Source organism: Lemur catta, chromosome 3 (genome assembly GCF_020740605.2).
Source record: "Lemur catta isolate mLemCat1 chromosome 3, mLemCat1.pri, whole genome shotgun sequence".
Taxonomy (NCBI): Eukaryota; Metazoa; Chordata; class Mammalia; order Primates; family Lemuridae; genus Lemur; species Lemur catta.
The window spans coordinates 121772640-121791448 of NC_059130.1; the positions used below are offsets into that span (position 1 = coordinate 121772640).

General features: G+C 60.2%; 1 protein-coding gene across 2 annotated transcripts in view; it reads right to left on the reverse strand.

Annotated features, from left to right (window-relative positions):
- Positions 1-18809, reverse strand: part of CAMTA1 (calmodulin binding transcription activator 1) — an 825382-nt gene that overhangs the window by 73923 nt on the left and 732650 nt on the right. For both annotated transcript variants that reach the window (XM_045546243.1, XM_045546242.1), the window contains 4 exons: positions 16434-16574; positions 13085-14931; positions 7936-8062; positions 1981-2115 (listed from right to left, as the gene is read on the reverse strand). In XM_045546243.1, coding sequence (XP_045402199.1) covers positions 1981-2115; positions 7936-8062; positions 13085-14931; positions 16434-16574 — 2250 coding nt within the window. The remainder of the gene's footprint in view (positions 1-1980; positions 2116-7935; positions 8063-13084; positions 14932-16433; positions 16575-18809) is intronic.

An 18809-nucleotide genomic window follows, 5' to 3' on the forward strand; every position in this document is an offset into this window, starting at 1 on the left:
TCAGACTCCCAGGTCTTGACAGGGGGTGGAGGGCGGCACTGCCACATCCCCAACTTCTGTCATCTCTCCTATGTATCCTGCAGGGGCAGGGGGGGCTTATTTCAACTTGGAGGCTGCAGAGGTCAGAGCTCAAAGTCCCAGGGGAGAGGACTGCGGGGAGCAGGTGCCCAGCTCGGTGGCAGGCCTGTCCCCGAGGGCCTGTGGGCCTGTGTTTGTCAAGAAGTAGTTATGGCTCTGCTTCCCCCTGGTCTCTATCACGGCATCCTCCCCTGCAGGTACCCTTTGGGGTACAGCTGACTCTCTGGGCTTCCAGGGGGGCCTGCAGGTGTTTCCTGTGCTCTGGGGCACTGCCTGGCTGTGACTTTGCTCTCTGAAAAGACTCCATCTTCCAGACGGGGTCCTATTTAGGCCCAGCATCCTTCGGTCCACCCTAGTGAGGCCGACAGGGGCACTCAGGGAGAGTCAGGGCTCTGCAGAGCTCTCTACTTCAGTCCCCATTTGTTCTGCAAAACTGAAACCGGATTTCCTAAACAGGAGCCCCTGGTCACACTGCCCTTCTCTGTTACATCCTGCTGGTCATCGTCACAGCTCCACCTGGCTCCAGCCTCGCCAGGGATGCTGCCAAGGACAGCACAGTGCTCCCAGGCAGCCACTGCCAGGGTGCAGAGCCTGCTGACCTAAAGCCATCTCTGGGAATATCTCCTGAGGGTTTACTGGCCAGGGCAGCTGCCGGCCACCCTCTCACCGCTGGGACAGGGGCTGGATAAGGCCAAGGTTTGCACACTGGGTGGTTCAGGACAGCTGTCCGGGGCATGTCCCTAGGCCAGACAACCTTCAGCAGCCGGCAGCAAGGGGCAGTCTGCGAAGTGAGATGGCGGCAGGGCTGCTGTGGGCGGGGGAGGGGTGCTTAGGGAACTGACCCCTGCAGGGGGCCCAGGCCCAGCTAAGCCAAGACCCCAACATCCAGGGCTGGTGAGGTCTCCGGCAGGGTGCTGCACAGACCGTCACCTCCGTGGCTGCCCTGATACTGGAGTCATGTACAACCGTCCCTCCCACCGCGTCTCCAGTGTAGATGGCAGCCTGGTTCAGCCCCTCAGGCCTTGGCCAGCGCAGGGGCCTCCCGAGGCATGCCCGGGTGTGCAAGGGCAGCCTCTGACCCTGGTGTCCCTGCCTGCCTTTGGCAGCTCTTCTCTGCAGAGCCCCTGGTGCCTGGGAGGGGTGGGGGCAGGGGAGCCGACACTCACAATCCCACGGACAAGGCCAGTGGCTCTCGGAGCCCCTTCCCCTCCGAGGCCAGCAGGTCTTGCCTGCTCCCTTGAACCCACTGGACTCCCTTGTCCTCCTCCCTCTGCCACAACCATGATCCTGGGCTTGTCTCAGGGGCTGTACAGGGCAGAGGTATAAGTACAAACGGCCAAGAAGCAGGCGTTTGAGGGCTTCCAGAAGCTTTGGCTAGTTAGCCCTAAAAGGCAGAAGCAGTCAACATGAAGTTCTGGTCGTCCAGGCCTCCAGATCCAAAAGTAGTAGCCCAGGCCTGAGCTGCCTCCCCAGCTTCTTCCAAAAGAGGCCTGGGGCGTGGCAATGGCCCCCAGGAAGTTTCTATGCTTCCAGGAAGCCCTGGAAACAGCCCTGGGGGGTGCACAGCAGGTAGTTGGACCTTGCTGCCTGGGATCTGCCACAGAGGGACCTCTTAAGCTCCCTGAGGGCTTGTTTGGCCAATCAGACCACCCAGCAGCAGGGACAGCCACAGGCTCAAGCTCACACACTTCATTCTGTCGCAGGGAGATGGAGACGAGGGTGGGGCCAGCCAATGGCCAGACACACGGCATGGTGGAGACCCAGCTGGCCCTCCTTCAGCAGACACCGCACCCCTCCCCGCCCCTTTCTTGGTGCTTACTCTTTTCTCACACCCTGTGCACAGGGTCCCCACGTGTCGCTTTCCCTCAGTGCCTACCAAGGTGACCCAAGCACTGTTCTTACCGTCCAGTGACAGCCAGTCGTGCTGGGAGGAAGGGAGCGTGGGCAGGGCCCGAGCTTTGTACTCAAACACCACTGAGTTGGAGATGATCTGGTTGTTGAAGGCAACTTGTAGGGTCACTAGACCAGTGTCATGGGCTGAAAGCAAGAGAAACAGAAGTCAGGCTGAGGGGTGGGAGGGTGGTGATCCTACAGCCTAGTGAACCACCACAAGGACCTCGAATGCCGCCTCCCCACTAACCTTGATCGGTTAATGTCCAACCCTCCCCAATCCCAGCCTGTGCCTGCTCATTGCTCAAGACCCAGATGCAATGCTGCTGCTTCTGGGAACCTTTTCCAGTCCCCCCACCCCCGGCTCAGCCAGGCACCCTGTCATTAATCCCATGCCTCTGTACTGTAACTGCCGTGTGCCCCTCTGCTCCCTGGTGAGGGCCGGGATGGGGCGTTCAGTGCAGACTGACTGAGCGAATGAATGAACACTCCTCCACCCCAGCCCATGGCTGGTTAACTTCTCCCCTCTTCTCATCCATCCTAGGTGGGTTCAGGTACGACATTTGCTTTGGACTTCTTTGTGCTTATATCTGTTTCACCTTTTTCTACGAGCTTGTCCTGACTCGGTGAAGGCGACATCCCGTGGATTTTTAGAAGTTCTTCCGATTCCTGGATGAAAGTAAGAGCTCCACCTCCCAGATGAAAGTAAGAGCTTTGGTTGTGCCTCTCTTTGTCTGGTCCCAGCCAGGGCGGGATGCTTTGGACCCAGTGGGTGCCGAGCCAGGGGTGCTGGGGCCAAGGTTGAACCTCCCTCCAGTGGCAGAGAGGAAGCTCTGGGAAGGCAGGGCTCTGTGGGTCTCAGCGGCTGCCGTGGCCCCTATGCAGGGCTCAGCCAATACCGTGCGTGCTGAATACCGAGAGCCGGTCTCACCATGAGCAAGAGGGAGCCAGCCACTGGGGGAAGCCTGCTTCAGTTCAGGCATTGAGGCTGCCACTCCCTGGTTCCCGTCGATATCCTGGGGGCTGTCCTTAGGCCCACAGAGGTGGCCCAGGGGGACGGTGGCTGTGCAGACTGCCCTGCCTCGCCAGGCCACATACCCTGGTAGACGTCAGGGTTATGTGCCCTCTGCCCTGCTTTTCCGGAACAGCAGATCCGGACACCCAGGGCCTTCCCAGTACAGATTTACAGGGAGGACACACACGGGGATCGCATTACTGTTTGGGCTCTTGGTTTTCAGAAGCTTACAGACTCGAGGACACTGTCCAAGTCAGCCGCTGCCTAGGACAGAGGAAAGCTGCAGCTTCCCTCTGCGGCCATCTGCTGCAGACCCCACCTCCGGTGGAAAACCAACTCATCTCCCAGCAGCCCCCGTCCATGCAGGTGTACGTAGTAACACAGCAGCCATCCTGCCATTGTCCCCAGAGCAGGCCTTTGGGGGTCACTGCCCAAGGGTGCGCAGGGCTTTTTCCCTTGTGCTTTCCACCCTGGCTCACCGCCTCAGCTCCACGTCACAGCCTGAACCAGCGGGCTCCATGGTGAAGTCACCTAGGACCTCGGAGGAGCCTGGGCAGGGCTCTCCAGCCAAGTTCAGAACCTCCCACAGCTCTGACAGCGTCCCCGGGCAGTTCTCCAAGCTTGTGGTCGCAGGCCTCCCTGGGGGATTCGCCTGGTTTACCAACAGGAAGGAAGGGCGGCCAGCGAGCGCACACCTCTCTGCACCCGTCAGCACTGGGCCTCTTCGCAGCGGGAGGCCAGCCCGGGGACGCTCACGGCTTCTCTGGGACTAGACGTCCCAGCTGCAGGGCCCTTCTCAGCTGCTGCTCCTCTTCCACTGCCTCCTGGCACTTGCACAGCCTGCTGGAATGGCGGCAGACTCCAGGCCATTCCTCCCTTCTCCAGAGAGACGGGGCAGAGGGGACCTATCGTGGTCTCCTGGGTCCCAGTCTAGCAGCCCAGCTCACCCAGGCCCATCACGCAGGAGGCTTCCTTGACTTATTCGCTCCAGCAGCGAGTCCTGCGTCCACAGTCTCTCTCCATCCCCACCGCTGCAACCCACGCTGCTGTCATCTATCCATTTATCGCCTAGACTCCCGCGCTAGCTTCCTGCTGAAGGCAGCGTCAGCACACCTGGGACCTGTTCCTGCTGGGACGGTGTCAGCGGCCATAGTCCCACACCCCTAAGGAAACCAGTGGGAGTGTGGTGCCCAAGGGAGCTCTCCTTAAGCCCAGAAAGATCATCCCTCTGTCCTCTCCCGGTGGCTTCTCTGCTTCTGTTCCTCCTCCCTGTGACCCGTTCTCCCACACGCCCAGAATCATCTTTTAAAGACATGATTTAGATGGAGCCACTCCCACAATGGCTTCCCATTGCAAGTAAGAGCAAACTGAACTCCTTTGATTTGGTTTTGGTCCTTGCCATCGCCTCCAACCTGACCATGTTCAACTCCCCTGACCCCGCTAACTGTCCTGCTGCCTGCGTGCGGCCTCCCCTTGCCGAACCTCTTCCTACCTCAGGGCCTTTGCACTTCTTTGCCCTCTACCTGGCCTGCGTGCTTTTCCTGCCTCTTCCCATGACTGGCTTTATCCCGTCACCCAGGACCCAGCCTGTGAGAGGCCTTCCCTCGTCAGTGTATGGAAGGAAGCTCCCTCTTCCCAAGCTGCTCCGTCTCATTGCCATGTTCTACCGTCGTGATCCAGCTCCACAGTTATCTTGCTTGTTTCCTCATTGTCTTCTGGCTCCCTGCAGCAGAATCTTTGCTCAAGTGCTGGGACAGGGTCTGTCTTGATCTTTCTGCCCAGTGCCAAGGTTACTGCCTGGCATGTTATCGCCACTCAATAACTATTTGTTGAATACACCGCTTCAAAACGCACACCTTCACCTCATTCTGCATTTCATCTTTTGCCTTTGGTGACCTGCTAGGCATCCAGGGTGGGGCTGTCTGGCCGGCAGAATCTCCTTGGTAGGTTCCTGTAGCTTCTTTGGAGCCCAGCTGCCTCCCTCTGTAGCGCTCCGCCTTAGCTCAGTGCCCTGACATGGTGGACTCCTTCCTGCACCTGCAGCGCCCCTGGAGTCTTGTAGAAGACAGATGCCATGCTTGTGTGTCTCATGCTGGCAGCCATGGTGTGGGAGCTGCCCAGGCAGGACCCTGCTCCCAGTCAGGGCCGAGACACCCCATCTGTTTTGCTTGGGCAGGTCAGCTGGGCCGGTGGGCAGCAGCTGTTCGTGCCGCCTGTGCTCCCTCCTCTGAGGCATTCCCAGCCCCGATGCAGCCGGCTGGTGCTCACAAGCCTCTGAGCTCTTCATTTTGGTGAGGCCAGTTTGGTTCTGGCTTCCAGTGCTCTTCCTTTCAGCTCAGCCCCAGATTCCCCTGGGGAGACCGAGAGCTGATGTCCCCAAGCAGCCTGCATTGTCTCCTGAGGCAGTGGTTGGTTTGTGTGACCTGCTCCTCCCTGGGCTGGGAGCTCCCCGGGACTAGGGCCCCAGCTAGGGGCTGGGTCTTATTCTTAGCTCCATTCCAGGCACCTACTCAGTGCAGAGCAAGCAGGGGCTGCTCTAGAACTATTTGGCAAATGAGGAAATGAATGAATGAATGAGTGAATACATAGAGTGCTGTGTTACAAAGCGACATGTTTCAATTTGGGCCTTAAAACAGAGACGTCCAAAGGAAACCCCTTTGCAGGGTTAGCTGTGAAACACTGGCACTCTAGCGGAGGGACCCCAGCTCTCAGTCTGCCTCGAGCCTGTGGCTTCTGGTTCCTGGGTCTGAGACTCACTGTGTCTAACACAATGAGCCCCAATGACTGGGCAGAGGCTCTGCCTGCCAGCTCTGGGACCAGAACTGCCTGCTGAGACCCCAACAGCTCTGGTACCTGCTCCACATCCCCCTTGGGAACCAAAGCTAAGGCCTCACTAATGGGACACTTTCACAAGCTGAGCATCTGAGCCAGGTGCTTCAGGAACCTTCTTTCACTTAATGCTGTCAACGTCTGGTAGGCAGTTTTCAAGATGTAGAAACTGAGGCCCAGAGAGGTCAACCACCGAGCTAAAGTCATATGGGTGGATTCTGGCTGATCCGGGATGCACCCAGGTGTGACTGACTCCAGCCCCAAGATTCTGTAGGTTCTGACCTGGGACATGGTCCAGAGTCACACACCGGCCAGTGCTCTTTTTTCGGAGGGGTCAGATAACTGAGGACAGGCCTGAACAGCCCTGCCCTGGGGCTTCAGCCAGGCAAGAACCAGGAACAGGAAATGGCATCTATTTTTAGGCCAGGCGAGCCCCATTCCAGCAGCAGGTGATGAGTGGTCTGTTTAATGCCATGCAGCCCTCTCCCCTAGCCCTGCGGGGCAGGGACTGCATTAGCCCTGCATAGCCCTGCACTGTGACAGGCTGACAGTGCCTGGCTTCTCGCTGGTTGTGCCCCAGGCCCAGCAGGGCTGCTGGGAGCCAAGGGGGCTGGGTTGGTCCTTTGGAGCCAGCCAGGCAGGGAGCGGGCAGGGCCAGCAGGGGTGGGGGCTCCCCTGGATGTTTGTGGTGAAGGAGGTGCTGGGGTCAAGAAGAGGCCTAGCACACGAGGCCAGCCCCTGGAGTTGGGATTCCTGCTCTGGGGGCTGCAAGGGGCGACTGACAGGGAGAAGGAAGAATGCTCTGTGTGAGCTCAGGAGCCCCAGGCTGGGCCCAGTTCAAGGGGCACAGATGGCTGGGCTAGCCAAGGTTCAGGTTGGCTAGGAGAACCCTGGGGCCTCTCAGCACTGGCCGGCTCTGCTCCTGCCTGGGGACCTCAGCTCCCACTTCTCTCCCCTGTGCCTGGCCTTCTCCATGGAGCATTCTCCTCTCCTTTGCATGCTCCCTGGCTTTGCATGACAGGGGTGGGTCCCTCTGCCCTCCACTGCCCCAGCCTCGTCTGTTTCTTCTGCTCATTGCTGGGGCCAGCTGGACAGGCTGTCCCCATGCTCTTGATGGGTGGCTAGCTCAGCCCAGGGGTCCTCCCGACACCAGCCCAGGGAGCAGAAAGCATGCACTTTAGAAACTCATTCATTCCTCTGCAAATATGCATCCTCCTCTGTGACATGCTGACATTTTGGTAGCCCTAGGGGTACAATGGTGACCAAAAAAGACACAGTCCCTGTCCTTATGAAGCGGACAGGCCAGAGGGGAGGTAGTGATGGCCAGAGGTCAAGGAGGAGTTGACTGGAGAGGGACACCAGGCCATGCTAAGTAGATAACAAGGAAGTGCTAGGGGAGGGGAGGGGGTTAGAGCCACAAGGGACAGCACAGAGGGACTGCTGGCTAGGTTTCTTGGGAAGGGGTCATTGAGCCTCCAAATTAGAAGCAAATTGTGTGCATGTGCCTTTTTCTGGGCACAGGGTAGGTGGCTTAATTAAAATTCTCAAAAGACTTTGTGCTTATTATTTTTAGTTTGACACCCCCTGACCCCCACTCCTCTGTTCACCCCTGTAAAGCTTTCTCCATCCCTCTACAACCTGCTGTGTGTCCCAAGGGGATGGAGCCTGCGGACTGCATCACCTGGGCTCTCCTGGCACTGGTTGGCTTGGGCCATGCAGGCACGGGCAGGAGGAGGAGGAGGCCTGCCTTGCTGCAGGGGTGGCTCTGGCTGCCGGAGCTCCTGTCCCAGCTCTTGCCAGCTCTAGTAATCCTTCAGGCTGAGGACAGCAACAGCTTCCTGCTGTGGCCATTCCTGAGTATATCACCTGGTTACCCTGCCCTAAATAGTGTCCTCGTCACACACTCTTCAAAATGCCAGTTGAATGTGCCTGTGCCCCTGTCTGATGGGGGCCCATGGGCCAGAAGAGATGACATTCTAATAACACTGTCTGGGACCTACTTCTTCACAGCTGAGGAAACTGAAGCCTAGAGCAATGACACAACTAGCTCAAGGTCACCCCAAGGCCGACTCTGAGTCCAGAGCTCCTCAGCCCCCACACCCGGCGGGGAGCAGCCGTCTCACCTGGGCAGTAGCAGCGCAGCACCCCGGGCTGAATCAAGGATGCAGGCACTGAGATCTGGTCGAACAGGCAGCTGTAGTTATTGCTGGCTTCTTGCCACGGGCCTGTGATGAGGACCTTCACTCCTCCCTGGAGGGCACAGAGAGAGGGACAGAGGTGGTGTGTGAGCCACTGAGGGAGGCAGCACAGGGAGGGCCCCTGTGGCCACACTGCTCAGATGGGGGTCTGCTCCCCTCCCCCACATGCTGGTCAAACACGCAGATTCCCAGGCCCTTGCCCCAGGGATTCTAGTAAGCCCAGACTTTGGAGAACCGCTGCTCCAGGGCTGAGCCAGGGCTGCTTCAGAACTAGCCGGGAAAAGAGGGGCTCACAGCTCCCCTCCCCCACCCGCGGGAAGCCCCAGCTGCCTTCCTCAGTTGGCAGACAGCATGGGGGCGGCAGCTCCGCCCTGACCCCCTCCTGCACAACTTGCACAGTTTTCAAACTGTTTCAGCCCACGATGCCCCTGGGAACCGGCCAGGTGGGAGCCCTGGAAGGAAGGGGAGGAAGGATACGAGACCTGCTGTCACTTGCTCTGGGACAGACTGAAGGAACTTTTGAAAACAGGTCTGGGCATCTGAGCGTCAGCCCAGGGAACAGAAGTTCTTGTGGGGACTTGAGGGGAGCCCCAGGAGCCCCAGGGTGTGGCAATGGCAAGGGAGGGGGTCAGAAAGGGGAGGCATGAGGAATTCTATTAGAACCCGAACCGCAGGGGAGAAGGGCCGGGCTGGAGAGGCTGAGACTGCCGGGAGTGTGGGGTCAGGGCTGGGGGTTGGGATGGAGTGGGGACTGGGCCTTGGGGCCACCTCTGTGCTGAGCCATCGAGGGCACGTGCTGTGTGCCACCGCGGGCCAGCAAGTCCGGCCCGCGTCCCACACGCGGACAAAGATTGTGCATCCTGGCTGGGCTCGAGGACCTTCCTAAGCTCCAGGGGGAAAGGACCCGGCCCCCAGGGACCCCCGAGGCGCCCGGGGGCAGGAGAGCATCAGGAGGCCCCGGCACTCCCCGACCTCCAGCTCAGCAGAGCACAGGGCGACCCACGCCCCGTGCCCGGGCTTCCTGTCCCGGCCGTGGTTCCCGCTTGGTGACTACTGAAAGGGCGCCTCCTCTCCCTCCGGCGGGTCGGAGGTGGACGATGCGTTCCAGGTCCCCTACTTACGGCGTGGCCGGGAACAGGGGCTGGTCCCTCAGAGTGCAGAGGGTGGGGGCGCTGGCCTCTCTGGCTGTCCTGGCTGACCTTGGGCGGACCCACCCCCGAGGCGCCATCCACCCCACCCCCAAGCCGGTAAACACCTTTGCCTGCGGGGGGGCGGCAGCGGCGCAGGTCGGCGGGAGGCCGCCACCTAGTGGCCAGGCTGGAGAAGGCGGGAGGCGCGCCTGGAGACCGGCGGCGGGGAGCGCGGACCCCCGGAGCCCCCTCCCCCCGAGCCCTCCCGCGGCTGCCGAGGCCGCTCATTCCCGCTCGGCCTCTCCGAGCCCCGGCCCAGCCCTGCCCCGGAGGGAAAGAGCTTGCCCCTGATTCTCCCCACGCTGTTCCTGGAACCCAGACCAGGCCGGGGGGGGGGTGGCCCGGGGCATCCTGGGGGGTAGGGGGGTGCGAGGAGATGTTTCCAGCGATGAGGTGGAAGTGGCTCCTACTTCCACCACTGACGGGCCTCTGCCAGGCTGGGCGCCGGTCCACCTGGGCTGGGATGGCTTTGGAGGGGTCACCTCACTGCTAGGCAACCAAAGCTTGGGGGCAGTGGAGACAGCTCAGGACCAGGAGCCAAAAGCAGGAGGTCTGCCCCTGCCCTCCAGTAGCTGTGGTGTCCTAAGGCAAGCGGCCCGACCTCTCTGGGTGGCATTTGATCTAGGGGCCCTTGTGGCCCTAGCATTCCTGGTTCTGGTACACTGCTCCATGGTGAGGTTTGGAGCTCCATGCTTGTGGGGGGGAGCAGTGCCAGGTGGACAGGTGGAGCTCAACTTTGGGATGTCTGGAAGCACCAGAAAGCCAGCTCAGGGCATCCTCCTCCCTGGATCCTGGGAAGTGGAAGAGCAGTGGCTTCAAAAGGCCACAGACAGTTACCATGTGAGGAAAAAGGGGAAAAAAAATAACCCCAATCAACAGCGGCTAGCGTGAAGCTGGGGCTGCTGTGGGGAACAAAGAACCGCAGAAATTACTGGAGAACATCAGGACCTTCTCCATGGAAACCGCTGCAGGACGGCTCAGCATCCATCAGTTCAGGGGATGGTTCCCATGGCAACGGCTCGCCTGACTGCACTGAATCGCTTGTGACGTGCTTGCCTGATGGCTTTAATTGCAGCCTCCTCTGCCTGCTGCGGCAGGAGTGTCAGTGCCCAGAGATGACGCAGGAGAGTGTGGGGGCGGGGAGGGAGCTCTAAATGCCATCTGAGGTCTCTATGCCCTGAGAGTCCAGATTTCTGATGCAGCCAGGACAGATGCTGCAGCATAGGCGCCTCTGGGGTGTGTGTGTGTGTGTGTGTGTGTGTGTGTGTGTGTGTGTGTGTTGGCAACCAGCTGCAGCAGCAGGTGAAGGGTGGACAGAGCACAGGAGAAATGCGAGCAGCCCACGGGAGGGAGGGACACTCAGAAGAGACAGCAAGATGGCCTGGCCACAGCATTCCTGTAGAACCATCCAGGTTTAGACCTGGGTGGGGGCGACCATTTAGCCTCACCCCATATTTGCAGACTGGGAAACAATGCCTGGGCCTTCATACCTGGCTGCAGAGTGCTCTCCAAGCTTGGCCAAGCCTGGCTAGAACAGGCTCCCTACGCAGGAGGCAGGCAGGCCGGACGAGGGGCAAACGGGGGGCTGGGAGGGGAGAGGAGCATCAGGGGAGAAGGTGCTCTTTCCTGCAGAACCAAGGCAGAGTGGCACCTGCTGTGGCCTGGGGACAGTGGCCTGGGCGGGAGAAGAGAGCAAGGGGGAAAGGGCAGGTCACTCTAAGGCCTCACTGTGCGATCACGTTGGGCCCCAAAAGGCCCAGCAGGCTGGCATCTGTGAATTTTGTAAATCAAATTGAATTAGAGCCGCTTTTGTTTCTGGGTAACTGGAAGGATCCAGAGCTTCTGGAAAACCAGAGTGGGACGCTCCCTCCACCAGGCCGCCAGGCTGCCATTGCTTTTCCTGTTCCTGGGCCGCCCTCTCGTGGTGAGCTGCTGAACTGAACTGACTTTCTCCAAGACAGTTCCAGGATCCACAGGCCGGTAAAGAGCGGAGAGAGCCAGGCCTGCCAAGGTCCCGCTGTGCCTGCCAGGCCCAAGGGGGCTGGAGTGCTGCCTGGGAGCCGGCCCAGGGACCTGCGCTCACGGGCCAGGGCCCCAGGGAGAGAGGGGGTCCTCCACCCACCTCCTAGCTCCTGCAAGACTTGGGCTCCAGGGAACCTCTAAGCACCCCAAGGACCAAATCTCGCAGGTCCTAGGATTTGGAGTGCTTCAAGGCCACCTCCTGTCAGCCATTTACGGATAGGGAAACTGAGGCCCAGACAATCAGGCCTCGAGGAGTCAGGACCAGAGGACAGCTCCGACTCCTGCTCCGACCTTCCGACGGCACACCAGTCCGGGCACGCCAGTCTGAGCCCACCGCCATCCCTTTGTTTGCTTTCTTAAGCCCTGTGGGCTTGATAGAGAGAAGACACCCAGCTGGCCTTTGTGGGGCTTGGGGAACTGTGGTGGACACTGTGACGATGCCACTGAGCTCAGTGCCACTGACAGGAGCAGGGGTCAGAAACAGGGTCATGCCGGGCCACACCGGGAGTAAGCCGGGCCTAGTCCCGCCAGCTCTAACTAAGGGGGGTGGGACCAAGCGGACTGAAGAGGCAGGCGCTGCGCTGAGCACTTTCCTCACTTAGTCCTCACCGCATGCCAAGGAGGGATTGTTGCTCCGATTCTAGAGACAGGAAAGGAAAGGCGACCTTGCCCGAGGTCACTGGGTAGTAAGTGTGGAGCCAGGATTTGAATCCAGACCTGCCAGGCCAACCCTCTGCTGCTAACCATGTACATCTGCAGCTTCCTCTTGGTTTTCCTAAACAGGCTGTGCACAGACAGTGCTCGGGCAGCAGCTGGTCTGTCTAGACACCTGCCTTAGTTCAGGCTCCTCCTGTCCCAAGGCTGGGCCACTACCTGGGCTGACGTAGAATCTGAGAACTGGCAGGCGGCCGGGGGTGGGGTGGGGCAGGGGGGGCATTTGTGCACAGATTTTCTTAACTCTGGCAGAAGGGGAGGAGGAAGCCCTCCCTGGGTGCTCTGCAGCAGCCCTCACCCTGGCTTCCAGGGATCGTGGCACTGGAACTGCGGCAGCCACGGGCAGCCACCTCCCAGGGTGCAAGTGTCCAATCAGGCCCCGAGGTAGACATGTTGCTTCCCGAGCACCTGGTGGACAGACTGGGGGGAGCGTCAGAGGGCACGTGTCCGTGAGCAGCAGTGGGACATTGAGGGCAAGTCCAGACCACTCTGTCCCCTTTCTGTGCTATTCTGCTCTAGACAAAAAGCAAAGATTCCTCCTTAAAAAACTTGTGCCCCTGCGGCAAGACATCCTGTTCTTTGGAGCAATGGTTCTCAAAGGAGGGGTCACAGGTTGGGCTGCCGCGTCATATGACACGCTCTGATTTTGCAGAGGGTCAGACTGACTTAAAAAGAATCTTAAGGGTGGCTTCAGACACTGCGCCCTATTCAGCGTTGATGAGAGGTTTTTGTTTGTTCCTGTTTGGCTTAGTGAAGCAGAACAAGAGCAGAGGATACGCATGATCTATGATTTTCAAATGTTTTTAGCAGGCCTAGGACCCATCTTTAAAAAAAAAACCAAAGCAAAGCAAAACACAGGTAGATTCTTAACACATAAGCCAAGAAATAGCAGACTGCTCTGGCTGGAGCTGCACTGGCAGGGGGACATTTGCCTCCAAGGACACCCTGACCTCAAAGCTCCTTGCTCCAGTGAAGTCTGAGAACCACCGCGTGAGAGCCGGAGGTATTCCAAGTGCCCTGGGGATGGAGGGACAGGAAAGCTTTGTCTTTATGGTCCAGAGCTTCACCCCAAGGGCAGCCGCATGCAGTGAGCTTCCCTGAGCTGCCTGACTGCACAGGGGCAGGTGACAGGAGTGGCAGCTGCTTACCTCTGGGTAAGACCACTCTGGGGAGTAGTCGGTCACCATGAACACCCGTCCACTCTGCTGCAGCATCCCCAGGGTGCCCTGGGCCGAGGCGGCCGAGACCACCTCCGCGACGTGCATGTAGGCCATGGTGCTGGCCCCGGCCTCCGCGCTGCTCAGCTGCAGGCTCCCCTGCTGGGGGCTGCAGCAGGGGATGCACATCTCCGCCTGGGTGAAGGGGGCGCGCGCCCCGTCTTCCGACTGCGAGAGCGCCGTGCTGTCCCCCGACACCAGCTGGTGCCCGTAGATGGTGCCGCTGCCCCCCTCCACAGAGATGAAGTCATTGATCAGGTCGGAGAACTGGTTGCTGAAGGAGATATCAAAGTGGTCCAGGCTGAGCTCCATGTTGGAGGCGTTGCCGAGGCTGGGCTGGGCCACCGGGTAGAGTCCCTGGACCACGTTGCTCGGGAGGATGGGGACACCAGCAGCACTGCGGATCACCCCGTTGGTCTCGGGCTGCAGGTAGTGCTCAGAGCTACAGGCCTGCAGCTCCCCAGACTTGAGGAGGACCTCGCCCCCTTCGGCTGCCTGCGAGGTCTCCATGGTGACCTCCCCCTCCGCCGTCATGGCCTGGAAGTTGGCCTGGAACTGCATGAGGTGGAGGGAGGAGGTGGACTCTATCCGCGTCTCCACGTGGCCACTGCAAGAGCTGGTCTGGGACGAGGCCTCCGTTTTCACCGTGGGCATCACAAAGGTGCCCCCAGAGTCACTCAGGCTGCTATGGGCGTTCTGCTCGAGGGGGAGGGGTTTGCTGGCGTCCTGCAGGAAGAAGCTCGGAGAAGGGGTCTGGTGGATGTGGGGGCTGTGGCCTGTCTGGCTGAAGCTGGACGTGTAGTCCTTGTTGGAGTCTATGGCACTGAAGTCCATCTGCTCCAGGGTGGTGCTGGGACTCAGGCCGCCACCCGATGGCAGGAGGCTGGAGCCGGCGGTCAGGGTGAGGGAGCTGGCCGCCGTGGCCGCCGCGGAGGAAGAGTACGCTTCTTTGGCCATCTGCTGCTCGAAAGAGGTGTCCTCAGTCTTAATCTCCTTGGTGAGGACGGTGGCGAAGCTGAAGCTCCTCTCCACCGGCGGCGAGTGCCGGATGTTGGTGTTGGCCATCTCGGCTTTCAGGCCTCCGCCCCCGTACGTCTGGCCCTGCTTTGGGTTATTGAGGAAACAGTCGGGGTCAAAGTTCATGGTGGTTTCGGGAATCTTCCGGCCACCGTCGAGGGTGGTGGAGAGGACCAACTCCTCAGACACGTTGGTGGGCAGCATCGACAGGCTTTCCGAGCTGCCCGTGGTGGGGAAGGCGAACTTGTGGCCGTCGGAGCTCACGGCCAGGACCAGGCCCTGAGAGGCGTCGGGGGAGAGGAGGTGGTGGTTGGGGCCGGCGGTGGGGGACATGGTGTACACAGCCTCGTTGGTGACCTCCGACATGAACACCGTGGCACTTTGGGACAAGCTCCCCATCACGGAGGCCACTGCCATGCTGGACACGCCAGTGACCACGGGGCTGTCCACCATGTCCGGGTCGCTGTTGAGCCCGCTGCTGATGGACACGGGGGAGCTCTGGGTGGTGTCGGGGACCTCCACCTGGTTGGTGGAGGAGACCTCGGTGCTGTTCTGGTGCAGCAGCACGGGCTTGGCCACCTTGCCATTCCTCTTCTCGCGGCCCGAGCCCTTGCTGTGGCTGTGCTCGTGCTTGCCCTCGGACACATCGTTGTGCTGCACCTCGGAGTGGCTCCCATACCCCCCTGTCCGTGGCTCAACCTTTGGCGAGATGATGCGGTGTTTGGCACTGTTACACTTGTGATGCACGCTGCTGCCCGCTCCTGCGGAGATCAGAGCACAGCACACACGCACCCACACGCCCACACGTGCACACGCACATGCACACGCAAACAGACAGTCAGAGCTGGGACTTCGGCGGCCCCTGCCTCTGAGCAGCTGGGGCCCCTAGCAAAGTCCAGCCCCCACCCTGTAGACACTCAGGGTCTCAGGCCTTCTTACTCCAAGCCCTGGGGCTCTTCTGTCCCCTATGTGACAATCCTTTAAAGATGAGGGGGGCTTTATCTTTGGTGCTCTTTTCCTGTAGGCATAGTAGTGTCCCAGCACGGGGGAGGTCAGGATGGAGAAGGTGGGGAGAATGCCACCATCCAGGAAAGTCCCCTCCACTGCCAGAGACAGACACCACTCACCTGGAAGGGCTCTTGCTGGCCAGAGGGGCTCAGCCCAGGGATGGTGGCCATGTCCCCCCATCCCCAACTTCCCACACCTATTCAGTGTTTCAGGAAGCCCCGTCCTTTAGATGCTCCGGTCGGGAGCCACCGTGGGGATGGAAGCCAGCGGTGGGTGGGGGTGGGGGTGGGGGTGGGGAGGACGCACTCTCTGGATCAGCTCTCAGGCCCCAGGGCCAAAGAGGGCTCCAAATCCCGCCCCAGAAGCAGAAAGATGTATGAGGCCAGGCCTGTTCTCAGCTCTCTGGGGGACAAGAGCCCTTGTAAGTCCTAAGCAAGAGCAAAGCCCCAATCCTCTCTGTTCAGAGGCAGGGAAGAGAAACCCTCAGCCGCTGAGCGTTTCTGAGCTCTGGAGAGTCCCTCCTGCAGCTGCGCTGGACCAGCAGGCCAGGACGGCTTTTCTCTCCCACTCCAGCTAATATTTTCATTCCATCTGATAAGGGTCACTTTGCTTTTGATAAAAGGGTGAATTCTCCCCGATCCTGTTACAGCCTCACCACCAAGATTCCTAAATGCATGAAGACTTCACAGAGAAGTGACACGACCCTCTAATGGAAATATCTAATTAAGGCAGCCAGGGGAGTGGAGAACGCACATTTCAAAGAGCAAACACCGTTATCAGAGAAATAGACACATTAGGACGGGGAGTGGGACGCTTTATGCTCTTGGAGGAGACAGAGGTGGAGAAAGAGTTGTGGTCCCATTGACTCAGGGCAGATCTCCCCGAACCCCCTGGGCCCAGGACCGGGGCTCCTGCTGCAGATGCCAAGGATGTAGGCCCCGGCGGGCCCCTGCGGTGGGCAGACAGAGGCCCCGGAGCCCCAAACCTCCTCACTCTCAACTCTGTCCCCCAGTTCTTGCCCCACTTCCTGGATGGAGCTGCCTCTCTGGAACTGCTCCCTCTGGCCCAGCCAGCTCTGCAGGGCAGGGCTCTGGGGAGGCCTACCTGTGTCTGTCCTGGTAGCTGCAGTGTTGCCCAGTTCCCTGATGACCCCCTCTTCCCTCTCTGGACATCATGGCCCCACCCGTGGAGAGAGCCACCCCCGCTGCCTGGCAGGGTCCCTTGTGCCCCGCGTGCCCCCAGGAGCCCCGCTCACCCAAGCTGCCGGTGCACAGGCAGTTGTGGGTCCGCGGCTGGGGCTTGGTCTGGTGGCTGTCGAGGATCTGCTGCACCAGCTGCTCCACCGAGAAGCCCGAGCTGCTGTTGCCGTTGCTGCAGGTCCACTTGATGCCGTGGACTGCGGAGAGAGCGGCGGAAGGGCCATTAGAGGCACAGGGCCGGGGTGGGACTCGGGCCCCCTCCCAGGGCAGCCCCTTCTCTGCTGGGAGGCCAACTCCAGGGGCAAACTGATGAGCACGAGGGCGGCCAGCCTGTCCCCCACCACCCCCGCCGAACCCTTCTTCCCATTAAGAGTTCCGGGCTCTTCCCCTGCCTCCTCCCTTTCCTTCCCCACCACTGTGCGGCCCCTGATGGCCTGCCTAGAGTTTTGCTTTTGTTTTCCCAAAGTCTGAATGCACAAGTGGCTCTTCCAAGGGTCCCAGAGTGGAGGAGAAGGGGCGCGAGGATGGAGTAGGAGAGTTGGGGGAGGCCGAGGGACCTCCCCAGGCTGCAAGCACCTCTTGGCTGCTCAGGGGATGGAGGTTGGTGGGTTCAGTGAGCAGGAAGGACCAGGCCCCCTCCCAGGAGTGTGTGTCGGGGAGGCCCCGCCCTGGGGGAGAAGGAGATGGGACTGAAGGGCCCCCATGTCCCCGATGGCAGGTGCCTCAGTGCCCAGTGCGGCTTGATGACCGGCCATCCAAAGGCCACCCTGGGGCTTCGGCTGCACCCCACATTGCCACAGTCCCTGGAGTTGGGGCGGGGGCCCAGAATGGGTGAGCTCCCCAGCTGCCAGGCAGGGTGGGGGCTGGAAGTCTAAGCCGCCTTGCCCCCCGCGTGTGTGGGCTGAGTTTCAAGCCCACTCTCTGCTGCCCTCCTTCCTCGGCTGGAGCAGACCTGGCTACCAGGTGGCTGAGCCCTGAGTCCAGCATGTGGCACAGTCCGGCCCTCCCTGGAGGCTCTGGCAGGCCGGCTCCAGAGGTGGTGAATCTGCAGCCCTGGGGAGGGATGTGCCCCTTGCAGGGGAGAGGAGCAGGGCACAGGGTCACAGGAGGGAGAGGCCGGCAGCTTTGCCAAGACAAGAAGAATTTTCTTCCTCCTTTGGCCAACGCGCCTCTCGCATGGACCCCAGGGGGAGAATGTTGACACTCGCAGCCCCTGTCCTGCTCCGTGAAGGTCACAGGGAGATAGTCTACATGGTGGGTAGGAGCTGGGTCGGATTCAGACCTGGATTTGGGTCCAGGTTTTGATCTTGCTGTGTAGATTTGGGCAAGTCACCTAGCCTGTCTGAGCCTCAGTTTCCTCGCCGGTAAAATGGGGATATAATAGTTCCCACCTCACTGGGTTGTCCAGGAGGAAACACGATCTACATGCCTGGTACTCTGCGTCCCCAACAAGCGGTGGCTGCTGTCATAAATGCTACTAGTGAGGATGCCATGATGGTGATGACTGCGACACCACACAGGCCATGCTGGCCCTGCCCTGGGGCTTGGCTGACATTATGGGGGCCGAACTTGGAAAAGGAAGCAGGAAGCCTCTTGCCGTGAAACCCCCAGATGGCTCAGCCCTGAAGTGCTGGGGACAGATCTCCATGGCAGCTGCGAGTCTCATGCCCCTGTTCCCCATCAGCACCTTTACTTACAACTCCAGTGGTTTGTCAACGGCAAGGACCCGTGTGTATGGGTCAGGATCCAGCGGGGACCCCCCAGGGTGCAGCTTCCCTCCTTGGCACATGCTGCCCACCTGGCCCTCCACTCCCCTCTGGAGTCTGCGGCGCCCAGCCCCCTGCACCTTCACCTGTCCCCAGGGAGGCCCAGATTCTGATGGGTCATCTAGAGGGGACGGGCAGAGCACAGTGGCGTCCCCCCGGAGCTTGCCAAGCTGCCTGTCCCGGGCTCCCTGGAGGATTCTCTGGCAGCCCAGGAGGCTCCCGCTGACTTGGGTTTACTCTTCTCCCTGGGCACCTTGTCCCCGGCAGTTGGAAGGGAAGCCCTAGGCCAGGGGTTTGTAAGCCTCATCATAGCTATAGGGCTCTTTTCTCAAATAAACCTCTACCTAGAAATCCAATATAAAAGACAGAACAGTAGACTTGGCCTGGTGGGGGCAGGGACACGGGTCACAGTCTCACTGGCCTGTCCCATGCCCAGACCCCTCCTTGACTAAGGACCTTTCCAAAAGCATTCTGCAGATGAGGAAACAGAGGCTAAGGGAGGAAGGTGACAGCCCATAGCCCACTCCAGGGGCCGCAGGGCAGGATTTGGGACTGTCGTCGGCACTGCTGCACATGCAGAGGCCCATCCCAGCTGTCTGTCCCCTACCCTGGCTGTGCCCGGGCTCCAGCTTGGAGATGCTGATGTCATTGGTCTGGAGTGGTGCC